We start from the raw sequence: 12,704 nt of genomic DNA on the forward strand, positions 1-12,704 counted from the left end.
TGCTGCCAGGAAATGTTTAAATAAACAGGAAATCTGTGCAACACTGATAGATTTCAACATTTCAACAAGGGCAACATAATGGCAGGCATTTAGAGTTCTCTTCCTGCACCTCAGTTATATTTGGAGTTAATGAGTTTTACCTTGGGCAATGTCATGTTGTTGTAACATAGTACTTCGTTCTTTAACAACAGCTCTGAAGTTTAGCAGGCTAGAGGGCAAAGCTGTGAATACACAAGGAAGCTTTTTTGTTTGTTTCCTGCCCCCCACCAAGTCAAAGGAAATAAAACCCATGAACTCTTTCTCACGTCTCAGCCAAAGGGACAGTGTTGGCATCTTTTTGGATACTTCCTTTCCCACTCATTTCCACTTAAACACATGTCCTATCCATGAGAGCTCTGTAAAAGGAAACTAACAGAGCCTACAGGAAGGGGAGCAGAGTTTAGCATTAAAACAGCATACATAGATGTTCATCTAGCTTTACCTGCACAATTTTGGTTTTATATACTTCCATACTCTTAAATGCTACAATAATCCTAAAAGGTGTTTGTGTCCTAAACTTACTGGCAAACAAAAAGAAGCATTAGGAATTTCACTGAATTTAGGAAAAACACATTTATGTTTTAGTATTTTAGCATCATGACAGTCTAAAAAAGCTCAAGAGCTGAAAATCAAGTGATGATAAAAGCTGTCATCACTATGCAGTGTTTCACACAAAATGAACTTGCATTTATTCACTTGTTGACTTACAACCGACCCTTTTCTTTAGCAGATAAATAACGTGTGTCAAACATACTTCAGCTCAGGAATTAACTGTCTTCTTACCTCCCGCTGGAAGAAATTCCAAGCATGGGTCAGCCACTGGTACCTAGGTAGACCATAATTGGTCATCCTGGCTTTCAGCGTTATCATATCAGACCACTGCACTGGAACCTGCAGCAACAAAAAGGAAGTGATTCACACAACAGATAGGTTGCTCTGTGGCTCCAAACCTAGAGCCACCACCTATTTTCAAATCCTTGTGGTGCAATGAGTGCCACAACTTTGTATGCAAAATAGAACAGGAAAACAAATGCTTCCATTTTTATAATGCTGAAACCTTAAGAGCCTTCGTTAAAGGCTGTGTCCAGTTCTGGGCCCCTCAGTTTAGGAAGGATGTTGAGTTGCTGGAATGTGTCCAGAGAAGGGCAACAAAGCTGGGGAGGGGTTTGGAGCACAAGCCCTGTGAGGAGAGGCTGAGGGAGCTGGAGTTGCTTAGCCTGGAGAAGAGGAGACTCAGGGCAGATCTTATTGCTGTCTCCAACTACCTGAAGGGAGGTTGTAGCCAGGAGGGGGTTGGTCTCTTCTCCCAGGCAACCAGCACCAGAACAAGAGGACACAGACTTGAGCTGCGCCAGGGGAGGTTTAGGCTGGGTGTTAGGAAGTTCTTCAGAGAAAGAGTGATTGGCCATTGGAATGGGCTGCCCAGGGAGGTGGTGGAGTCAGCATCCCTGAAGGTGTTTAGGAAGAGACTGAATGGGGTGCTTGGTGCCATGGTTTAGGTGATTTGATAGTGTTGGATGATGGGTTGGACTCGATGATCTCCAAGGTCTCTTCCAACCCGGTTAATTCAATTCACTTCAATTCACCTCAGTTCACTTCTATTCTATTCACTTCTATTCTATTCACTTCTATTCACTTCTATTCCATTCTAAAATATCAGGAAAAAAATTCCTGTTATTTTTTACTTACTAATTTACTTACACTGGAAAAGGAGCTGCATTTTTAGGAGAGTCAGAAACAGCTGGGTAACATCATCACCCAATTTTTACCTGGCATAAAACTTAAACTGAGTCCCACTCAAGCCAAAAGGAATGGCGTTTGTCTGTCCCAGTTTAGGTATCCTCCTGGCATCTTTTAGTCCACAGAAAGAAACAGGCAGCCGTATGGGGCAATTCATCTTGAGATAAGTATTTCAAAGAAAATAGAAAGAAGTCTCAAACCCACTACATTAAGCTGACAAATTTAGATCTAAATGTCCAACTTCTAAATATGCAACATTAATTGAGATTAATTCTACCTTGAAAGTCTTTTCAATGGCCTTCTGGTTTTGCAAGGAGCCCTGCACACAAGTATCCTGAATTTCAGTATCTCCCTTAAGAATATTAACAAAGAAGCATATACAATGAGGCCCTCTGAACTTTGTTCTTCACACATACTCAGGGCCTTGCAAATATTTTCTTCTGAAAGAAGGAGATAGTTCTCAAAGTATTTCTCTTTCAAATTTGGCTACTCAAAAGCGAGTTGCTGGTTTTCTCTGTAGTCAGACCATGACCCTCAGTTAGCAATCTGTTAGAAACAATAGCAATTAAGTGCCTGCCATACAGTGTCTTTAAATAACTACAGTTTAGCATCACAAATTTCAATGTGCCAAGCTAAAAGAAGAAGCTAAAGATGGTGCAGTTGCCCTTATAGGCACAGATACCATTCCTGCTGAGTTTTGCCTTGTTCCCATTAGCCTTAATAGTCATAGTGAAAGAAACCATAATTACAGTATCAACTTTCATTTGCAGGGTGGGGAAGCCACCTGAGAATTAACTATTCTATTCAATTTGGAATGAACAAGGGCATTCTGAACATAGCAATAAATATTATCTAAGGAAAAAATTATCATAATACTTCACAGATTCTGGTCGTTGTTGTGCTAGATGATCTACAAAAATATAGGGACAGTTCCTGCCTGACTGATCCCATAACCCAAACAACAATATTTGATAATGTTTCATTACCACTGGTAAGTTATACTACATTTTTGACACCTTGGTAAAGCTTCATATGCCATGAATGTGCAATGACGCTGGAGAGAAGCCTCAAGCACGAGCCCTATGAGGAGAGGCTGAGGGAGCTGGGATTGTTTAGCCTGGAGGAGAGGAGGCTCAGGGGAGACCTTATTGCTCTCTACAACTACCTGAAGGGTGGCTGTAGCCAGGAGGGGGTTGGCCTCTTCTCCCAGGCAACCAGCACCAGAACAAGAGGACACAGTCTCAAGCTGTGCCAGGGGAAGTTTAGGCTGGAGGTGAGGAGAAAGTTCTTCACTGAGAGAGTTATTAGCCATTGGAATGTGCTGCCCAGGGAGGTGGTGGAGTCACCATCCCTGGAGGTGTTCAAGAGGGGACTGGACGTGGCACTTGGTGCCATGGTTTAGTCATGAGGCCTGTGGTAACAGGTTGGACTTGCAGTCTCTTCCAACCTTGGTGATTCTACGTGAACACACTTTTCACTTAGCAGAATTTTTATCTAGAAGCCATAAAACACTGAACTCCAAATTGTCCATGTGAAAAACATGTTAGCAGTGGAGTACTAAAAGTACTTAAAACCCAGTATCACAGAACACTTACACTGGTCACTAATAAAATTATTTTGGCTTGTACTCAATGCATTTGTCTTTTCACTGCATTGAACATTAGCACTCTGCTTTCTCTGGATTGTATTTGATACTGCTGCAAATAAGCTCCTATCTGCTAGACTATTTTTTCTATTATCCTATTTGAGTTGAACACAGCCCAATGTTATGAGGTTAACACAAGGCATCCAACTTCTTTATGAAAACAATGGAAAGCAGGAAAACAATCAAGGAGTGAGAGAATGAAATTAAAAGCAAGTCAAACCAAACTAAAACCCACTGTAGGAAGCCAATTTGAATTCTGGATGTAAGGATGGATGGACTCTGTGTGTTTGACTGCCCCAGAAGCTAAGGACACTGATGTATCTATTAATTAACTTCCTGTCAGCTCATGCATACAGTAGTACATAATAATGTATGATCCTGAGATGCATTTGTTTGATGCTTTTTTGTAGCCTGTAGACAAACATGAACTAGAGATGCTGGCTTGATTTGAGCCTAAGTTCTGTAAAGCTTGGTCTGCCATAGAGCTCTAATTATTATTATTTTTCTAATGAGTATCAAGGCTTGACCAATGCCTAAGTAAGGCAAGAACTCACACTGGCTTTTCAATCTTGTGAGTGGAATAAATTAGTCATGAGGCACACTTCACGCTGAGAGCTATCATGAGCTGGAAGGAAAATTATTTATACAAGGACTCTTAGAGCAACTTGTCCATATGCCCATATTGGATCAGCAGAGGTGGTTATGCCTCAGTGACATTTTTGACAACAGCCCCCACCCACCTGCACTAATGTCAGCTGATTCTCTGATACTCACCAAGGGCTCCTGTGATTTCATGCAAAGCTAAACCCAACGAGATATCAAGTCAGAAATGTGGCTTGCCTCATCACAAGAAGAGCAGTAGTGTTAAGGCAAGGGGAATAAGAAGGGGAAGCAGAAGGGGAAAGAGAAAATGAGAAAAACCCCACAGCATTACAGGGATTGAATAATTGAAAAAAAAAAAAAAAAAGGAGAGAAGAAACAAGATTAAATAATACAAAGTCATTGGTGAAAGGGTGGGGGTTTTTTATTCTGTTTGCATGCCCATATTTTCTATTTGCATACAATCAAGCTCCTGGAGAAAGAAAGAATCAGAGGAGTGTGAGGTATCTGGCAAAAGGTACAGGCATGGAGCTCACTGCTGCTTCTTAGAATAGAATAGAATAGAACAGAACAAAATAGAATAAACCAGGTTGGAAGAGACCTTCGAGATCATCATGTCCAACCTATAACCCAACACTATCTAATCAATTAACATTGGCACCAAGCGCCCCATCCAGTCTCTTCCTCCAGTGATGGCGACTCCACCACCTCCCTAGGCAGCCCATTCCAAAGGCCAATCACTCTTTCTGTGAAGAATTTCTTCCTAACATCCAGCCTAAACCTCCCCTGGCACAGCTGGAGGCTGTGTCCTCTTGTTCTGGTGCTGGTTGCCTGGGAGGGGAGACCAACCCCCTCCTGGCTACAACCACCCGTCAGGTAGTTAGACAGCAATAAGGTCTCTGTCCTGAGCCTCCTCTTCTCCAGGCTAAGCAACCCCAGCTCTCTCAGCCTCTCCTCACAGGGCTTGTGCTCCAAACCCCTCACCAACTTTGTTCCCCTCCTCTGGACATGTTCCAGCAACTCAGCATCTTTCCTAGACTGAAGGGCCCAGAACTGGACACAGGACTCAAGGTGTGGCCTAACCAGTGCTGAGTACAGTACTGTTCCTGATACAGGCCAGGATGCCATTTGCCCTCTTGGCTACCTGGGCAAACTGCTGCCTCATGTTCAGCCTACTACTGACCAGTACCCCAGGTTCCTCTCTGCCTGGCTGCTCTCCAGCCACTCTGACCCCAGCCTGTAGCACTGCATGGGGTTGTTGTGATCAACGTGTAGAATCCGGCACTTGGATGTGTTCAATCTCATGCCCTTGGACTCTGCCCATCTGTCCAGCCTGTCAAGGTCCCTCTGCAGAGCTCTCTCACCCTCTAACAGATCAACTCCTGTCCCCAGCTTGGTGTCATCTGCAAACTTACTGATGATGGACTCAATCCCCTCATCCAGATTGTCAATAAAGACATTTTGGCAACGGGGGTAAAGGGACAACTATTTTTTTCCTAGAAGGAAGCAGCATCACCAGTGCCTTATCTAGGGCTATGCCAGCTCTCGGTTTCAGTAGGTAACTGAAAGCTTGGAGCTCACAGTAAAACACACTGTAACTTCAGGTTCTCTAACTGAACTGTGAAGGCTGGAGAAGGCATGCACCAGTGCACTGAAGGCTACATTATTCCAGCCAGCTTTCAACTGACAGTATTTCTGTGGAAAGGTGAATGTTAGTTAGAACTGTCATCCCTGGCAAAACACCCACAGAGGGCACCTACACCCTTAGGAGGAAGCATGCCTCTTGTTTGCATTCCCAGTTTTAAAATGCACCAATGGAAGCTGACATTTAAAATAAAGGGATAGCCCTAACTGCTGTTATGTTAGAACACCCCTCTGGAGTCTGTACCACAAGGAAATGAATGCTGATGCAAACTGTTGCCACGTAACTTCAGACTTCAGATCTGCCAGAAATTCCTATGTGAATACCAAGAAGGCTCCCTCCCATCTTACTGCAGTGTAATTGCAACTATCTGTTGGAAAGACCAGTATATAAGGAATATCTTGGCACTTTGGAGGAAATATTTGTCCCTCTATTCATCAAATGTATCAAACCTTTCAGGTTGATTTCTGCTCAACACTTACCCCTTTTTTTGCACAACGCTTACCAAGTCCTCACTTTGCAAAGGTTGGTACAGCTATAAAAACTAGACAGAGCAAACCTCTTCACAGGTTTACAGAAGAGCATTTTATAGCTAAGACATGTTTTGCTTAGAACTGGCATTTACAGCTTGTGGAGGCAGTGTGAAGATTTCAGCAGACAGAACGAACGTCCTCTATCGAAAGAACAGACTGTTTGTTTACAACATAGTGCACTCAGCTATAGCTCTTGAAAGCATCAAGAACTTGTGGGGCAAAATTACTTTGAGTTCTCACATCTCCTCTCTCAAGAATTAACAGGAAACAAAGTTCTTAAATCAGAGACTGCAAGATTCAACTCTCAAATACAGCGTGGGGCAAGAAAACCAGATAGGACCTTCCAGACAAACAAGCTCGCCCAAAAGGAATCTCTGCTTAAAAAAAAAAAAGGCAGTCACTTTAAATCAGACACTAAAGCAATTAGAAAACAGCTAGCTAATGGAAATCTTTGCTTTCTCCTGTTGAAAAAATGCAGCCTTCTTTTCTGACTCACTGTGATTTCCTGCTCGTAGGTCCAAACGCCACAGGCCAACTCAACGCAGAATATTACAAGCAAGCTTCCGAAGTACTGCAGGAAACAGAACAGTCTGAGTTACTTCTGATACTCAGGCTAGCTGTGACAAAAGTTTTAAACAATATTAAAGGACATACTGAAACATTATTAACACTTCACATGACTGAAGACAAAATAGGAAGCATTCATGCAGCAAATTTTCAAAGCATTTAAGTCGCATAACGTTTCTTAACTAACTTAACATGAAACATATGAACACTACAGTGGGTGAATAAATTCATCTCCTTTTTGCCCAAGAGTACAAGGTTATCATGACTCATGCAAAGAAGACAATCTTTTCTTCTTTGTATATGTGGAAAAGGAGAAATGTCCTTTCCCCACCCCCCCACCCCCAGTTTTGTGCATTTAAGAAACATCTCCAAATCATGCTAAGACAAAAAGTAGAAGGAAAAAAAAAAAGATAAATGAAAATTGACAAGCTGGAAGAACAAATAAGGTTCTTGAAAGCTGTGGTCTCATCAAAGTAACTTAAATATTGGAAGGCAGGTATAATCGTGCAAATATTTAGTGAGGCAGATTAACACATTGTTCTCTATTACAAGATTTAATGCTTCAACTATGTAAAACCAGAAAATGAATAGAATAGCATAGACCAGGTTGGAAGAGACCTTCAAGATCATCGCGTCCAACCTATCATCCAAACCACCCAAGCAATTAAACCATGCAACCAAGCACCCTATTAAGTCTCCTTCTGAACACCTCCCCAGGCAGCCCATTCCAATGGGCAATCACTCTCTCTGTGTAGAATTTCTTCCTAATCTCCAGCATAAACCTCCCCTGGCACAGCTTGACACTGTGTCCTCTTGTTCTGGTGCTGGTTGCCTGACAGAAGAGACCAACCTCTGCCTTCAGGTAGTTGTAGACAGCAATAAGGTCTCCCCTGAGCCTCCTCTTCTCCAGGCTAAGCAACCCCAGATCCCTCAGCCTCTTTTCATAGGACTTGTGTTCTAAACCCCTCACCACCAACTTTGTTGCCCTTCTCTGGACACGCTCCAGCAAGTCAACATCTTTCCTAAACTGAGGGGCCCAGAACTGGACACAGTACTCGAGGTACACAGTGCAGTGTACAGGGGCAGAATGACCTCCCTGCTTCTGCTGGCCGCACTGTTCCTGAGGCAGGACAGGATGCCATTGGCCCTCTTGGCTGCCTGGGCATACTGCAGGCTCATGTTCAGCCTACTATCAACCAGTACCCCCAGGTCCCTCTCTGCCTGGCTGCTCTCCAGCCACTCTGACCCCAGCCTGTAGCACTGCATGGGGTTGTTGTGGCCAATGTGCAGAACCTGGCACTTGGATGTGTTCAATCTCATGCCCTTGGACTCTGCCCATCTGTCCAGCCTGTCGAGGTCCCTCTGCAGAGCCTCTCTACCCTCCAGCAGATCAACTCCTGCCCCCAGCTTGGTGTCATCTGCAAATTTACTGATGATGGACTCAATGCCCTCATCCAGATCATCAATAAAGATGTTAAAGAGCATGGGGCCCAGCACTGATCCCTGGGGCACACCACTAGTGACTGGCCGCCAGCTGGATGTGGCACCATTCACCACCACTCTCTGGGCTCAGCCCTCCAGCCAGTTCCTAACCCAATGCAGTGTGCTCCTGTCCAAGCCACAAGTCTTGATAATGATGGTTATGAGAAACTGGTTGCTGTGATGAAAAAGAGTAGGATTATTTTATGTATAGCATCAACAAATCCTTTCTGAACTGCAAGATAAAGCTGCATTTGAAGCAAAGACTGTTTGGTGTTCCAAATTAATGAAGTACACCATTTATCTTTTATTTGAGGCAGAAGTATATTTCCATTCATTCTCAACTCCAAAATTACTTCCATGCCAATGGACTGAGCTCCCCCTTGTTCTCAGTACACAATACTTAAGAGTTACAGTTGTCATGGATTTTCATTTTATGTGGAAATCAAAGAAATATCATCACAATATAAACCATAATAAACACATCATTCCATTAGTACATAATTCCATACCAAATACACAACTCCATGCTTCTAATTTAGTCATTTCATTCTGGAATCTATTTAGGAAATGTGTAAGACATGAAACATATACTGAGATTTTGAGTGGTTTTGTTGTTTTGGTTTCCTTCTCTTCTATTCAAAGGTCAATAAGCTGTATCACTAAAGTAGAGAATATAAATCCTTAAGTGTTATCATTTTAGAGTGGCTGGCTGAGCTTAAACCATGACATCAACAAATCAACCATGCAGCCATGCACTTACTCCTATCTCACTCCAGTGGGATGGGAAGGAGACAAGCAGAGATGAGGGACAGGGAGGGCTCACTCACCAATTATGGTCACAAGCAAAAGAGACTTGACTTGGGCAAACAAAATCAATTTAATTTAACCACTTCAGCAACTGAATCAGAACAGGACAGTGAGAAACTGAGTGGATTGAGAACTGGGTTAATGGCACAGGTCTGTGCTCAATAAAATAGTCCAGTTAGAGGCCTGTAGCTAGTGGTGTTCCCCACGGGTCAGTATTGGGTCCAGTCTTGTCCAGCCCCATCGAAGGCCTCTATGAAGTGCCTAGTGTGTAAGTTCAGCAAGTTTGATAATGATACTGAACTGGGAAGAATGGCACCAGAAGGCTGTACTGCTATTCAGCAAGACCTGGATAAGCTAGATATTTGGGCAGAGTGGAACCTCATGAAGTTCAACAAAGTCAAGTGCAGATCCCTGTGCCTGGGAAGGGAAACCCCCATGCACCAGAACAGGTTAGTACAGCTGCTGGAAAGCGGTTCTGTGGAGAAGTGACGAGAACGGAGACAGGGATGACAGCACTCAATATGAGTAATAGAAATCATCCAACTTTATTGTTCCATGCTTCATTATTTATAGTCTTATCTTATGCATAGTTAATTCTATTCTAACTTAACACATGCCATTGGTTTATCTCTAAAAGGTTACATCATTATTTTCACTACTCTATGGTTTTTTCTACTCAGTCTAATTGCTCTTTTTCCCAGATCTCGCCTCCTCCTTACCTTGTTTGCCTCTTCTCAGGGGCAGCTTGACCTCAGCATACCAAGCAATCAGCACTTTCCCACAGCTCCTACTCCATTGCTATATTATCAACAGAAAATCCTTCAAGGCCTGAATTGCACAGGTGTTCCTGGGACTCATGTCCTTTTTGCTTAAACCAATCCCTAACAGAGAAGGACCTAGGAGTGATAGTGGATAACATGCTCATCACGAGCCAGCAGTTTGCCCTTGTGGCCAAGGGTGGCCAGTGGTCTCCTTAGCTGTATTAAGAGTGGTCAGCAGGTTCTCCTCCCCTTCTATTCCACTCTAGTGAGGCCACAGCTGGTGTATTGTGTCCAGTTCTGGGCTCTCCAGTTCAAGTGGAGAGCTACAAAGATAATTAGGGGATTGGTGTGTCTCTCAGCTTGTCTTCAGGCTGAGAGACCTGAGGCTTAGCCTGTAGAAGAGAAGATGGATAGGGAGCTTGTCAATGCTTATAAATATCTAAAGATCAAGTGTCTAGATGATGGGACACCACCCTTTTCAGTAGTGCTCAGTGACAACAGCTGATGAGCACAAAATGGAAGACATTTGGGGTGTAAGTATGTACAAAATGGAACACAATGAGGGCATACATAAGGCACTCTCTGGAAAGCTCTTAATATGCAGTTCCCTGTAATATTTCATTCATTCACCAACCTTCACATTTGAAATGTCCTTTTTTTTTTGTCAACATATAGTTAAGAAAGTTACCGAATATAGTCCAGGATAGACAACTATTTAGCCAGACACACTCATAAACCACTTCTGGGTCTGCTAAGAATTAAGCACTCATGACTAGCTACATCTGCACACATCAGGGCACTGCAGAATCAAGCCTTCTGTTCTGAGAAAGAACATCTCTCTCTAAGACAGCGGTTCAGGTGATGGACTAGAAATCCATTGGGATTACCCTGTGCAGGTTCGAATCCTGCCGACTATGGTAGTTTCTTTCTGGGCCCCTCAGTTTAGGAAAGATATGTTGACTTGCTGGGACATGTCCAGAGAAGGGCAACAAAGCTGGGGAGGGGTTTGGAGCACAGCCCTATGAGGAGAGGCTGAGGGACCTTGGGGTTGCTTAGCCTGGAGAAAAGGAGGCTCAGGGGAGACCTTCTTGCTGTCTACAGCCACCTGAAGGGAGGTTGTAGCCAGGTGGGGGTTGGTCTCTTCTCCCAGGCAACCAGCACCAGAACAAAAGGACACAGTCTCCAGCTGCACCAGGGGAGGTTTAGGCTGGATGTTAGGAAGATCTTCATAGAAAGAGTGATTGGCCATTGGAATGTGCTGCCCAGGAAGGTGGTGGAGTCACCATCACTGCAGGTGTTGATGAAGAGATTGGATGGGGCGCTTGGTGCCATGGTTTAGTTGATTAGATAGTGTTGGGTGATAGGTTGGACACAATGATCTCACAGGTCTTTTCCAACCTGGTTAATTCTATTCTATTCTAAGACAAAACCCAAGAAAAGGCACAAGGAGTTCACACACATGAAAGCACACACTAGGAATCGAGCAACTGCAGGCACACTGATCTTGCACACAGGAGTTTCAGTTTTGCTCTGCTAACTGAAGGCAAGTATTCTATCTCTCTCTAAACATAATGGTTTGCAAAACAAATAATTCTTCTAGAAGCTGTGTGGAGAAAAAACCCCTATAGCCATTATTTAAATTTATTACCCTTAATTTCCATCTTCCAAACACAGAAATTATTACTGGCTTCAATGCTTATTTCTTGTATCTAATTAAAATCCCACAGGACTCTGAATGCTGAACAAATCTTCCTGCATTTACACACTTCTGCTTTTTGCCAGAAACAGAGACTTAGTTTTGAAGCAAGGCTTAATATTTCTCCCTGTGGGCTGAGAGGCTACATTTTATAAAGTAGATTAACTCACTACAAAGTGCAATTGTGCATTACTCTCAAAAACACACCAGCAGATCACTGATACCACCTTCAACTACAGCACATCTCCCTCAGAGCACTCTTGGCCATTGCAATGCACTCTTTGGTTCCTTTAATTTTTGTTTTGTTTTGGGTTTTTTTGCAGAGAAAGGGTAGGATAGGGAAGGCAGAGAAGGGAGTAAACAATATTGCAAAGATACCTAAAGGTTATCATTAAATGGGCAGATGGGCAGACTCCAATGCCATGAGATTTAACACATCCAAATGCCAGGTTCTACACACTGGCCACAACAACCCCATGCAGTGCTACAGGCTGGGGTCAGAGTGGCTGGAGAGTGGCCAGGCAGAAAGGGACTTGGGGGCACTGGTTGACAGTACAGGGATAGTACAAGGATGATTAGGGGGCTTGAACATCTCTCCTATGAAGACTGAGGAATCGGGACTGTTTAGTCTGGAGAAGAGAAGCTGAGAGGGGATCTTATTAATGTCTATAAATACCTCAGGGGTGGTTGTCAAGAGGAAGGGGACAAGCTGTTTCCAGTGGCAGCCATTAATAGGACAAGGAATAATGGCTATAACCTAGAACATAGGAAATTCCACCTCAACATGAGGAGAAACTTCTTTACTGTGAGGATGATGGAACAGGCTGCCTAGAGAGGTTGTGGGGTCTCCTTCTCTAAAGACTTTCAAAGCCAACTTGGATGTGTTCCTATGTGGCCTGCCCTGAGTGATCCTGCTTTGGCAGGAGAGCTGCACCCAATGATCCCTGGAGGTCCCTTTCAACCCCTAACGTTCTGTGATACTACAAACTGTAAAATCAGGGAGCTGTTAGCCCACGCCCCAGGAGAACCAAAGAGCCAAACACATCTCCAGCAATGCTCTCTTGATACTGCTTGTACCAAACGTGGTATGCTCAGGGTTCTGAGGCAACCCAAATTTCATCAGAAAGCACAAGAGTGGCTTAATTAGTTTTCTTTTTTTTTCTCTTCAAACCTCTTTTGGTTTGCATGTTGC

At 43.5% G+C, this 12,704-nt stretch overlaps 1 protein-coding gene across 1 annotated transcript in view; it reads right to left on the reverse strand.

The window, feature by feature from the left end:
* Window positions 1–12,704, reverse strand: part of TSPAN12 (tetraspanin 12) — a 59,284-nt gene that overhangs the window by 12,844 nt on the left and 33,736 nt on the right. Inside the window, exons 5-6 of the mRNA XM_054173908.1 lie at window positions 6,696–6,770; window positions 823–930 (exon numbers count right to left, since the gene is read on the reverse strand). Coding sequence (XP_054029883.1) covers window positions 823–930; window positions 6,696–6,770 — 183 coding nt within the window. The remainder of the gene's footprint in view (window positions 1–822; window positions 931–6,695; window positions 6,771–12,704) is intronic.

The sequence above is a fragment of the Dryobates pubescens genome, chromosome 27 (assembly GCF_014839835.1).
Source record: "Dryobates pubescens isolate bDryPub1 chromosome 27, bDryPub1.pri, whole genome shotgun sequence".
Taxonomy (NCBI): domain Eukaryota; kingdom Metazoa; phylum Chordata; class Aves; order Piciformes; family Picidae; genus Dryobates; species Dryobates pubescens.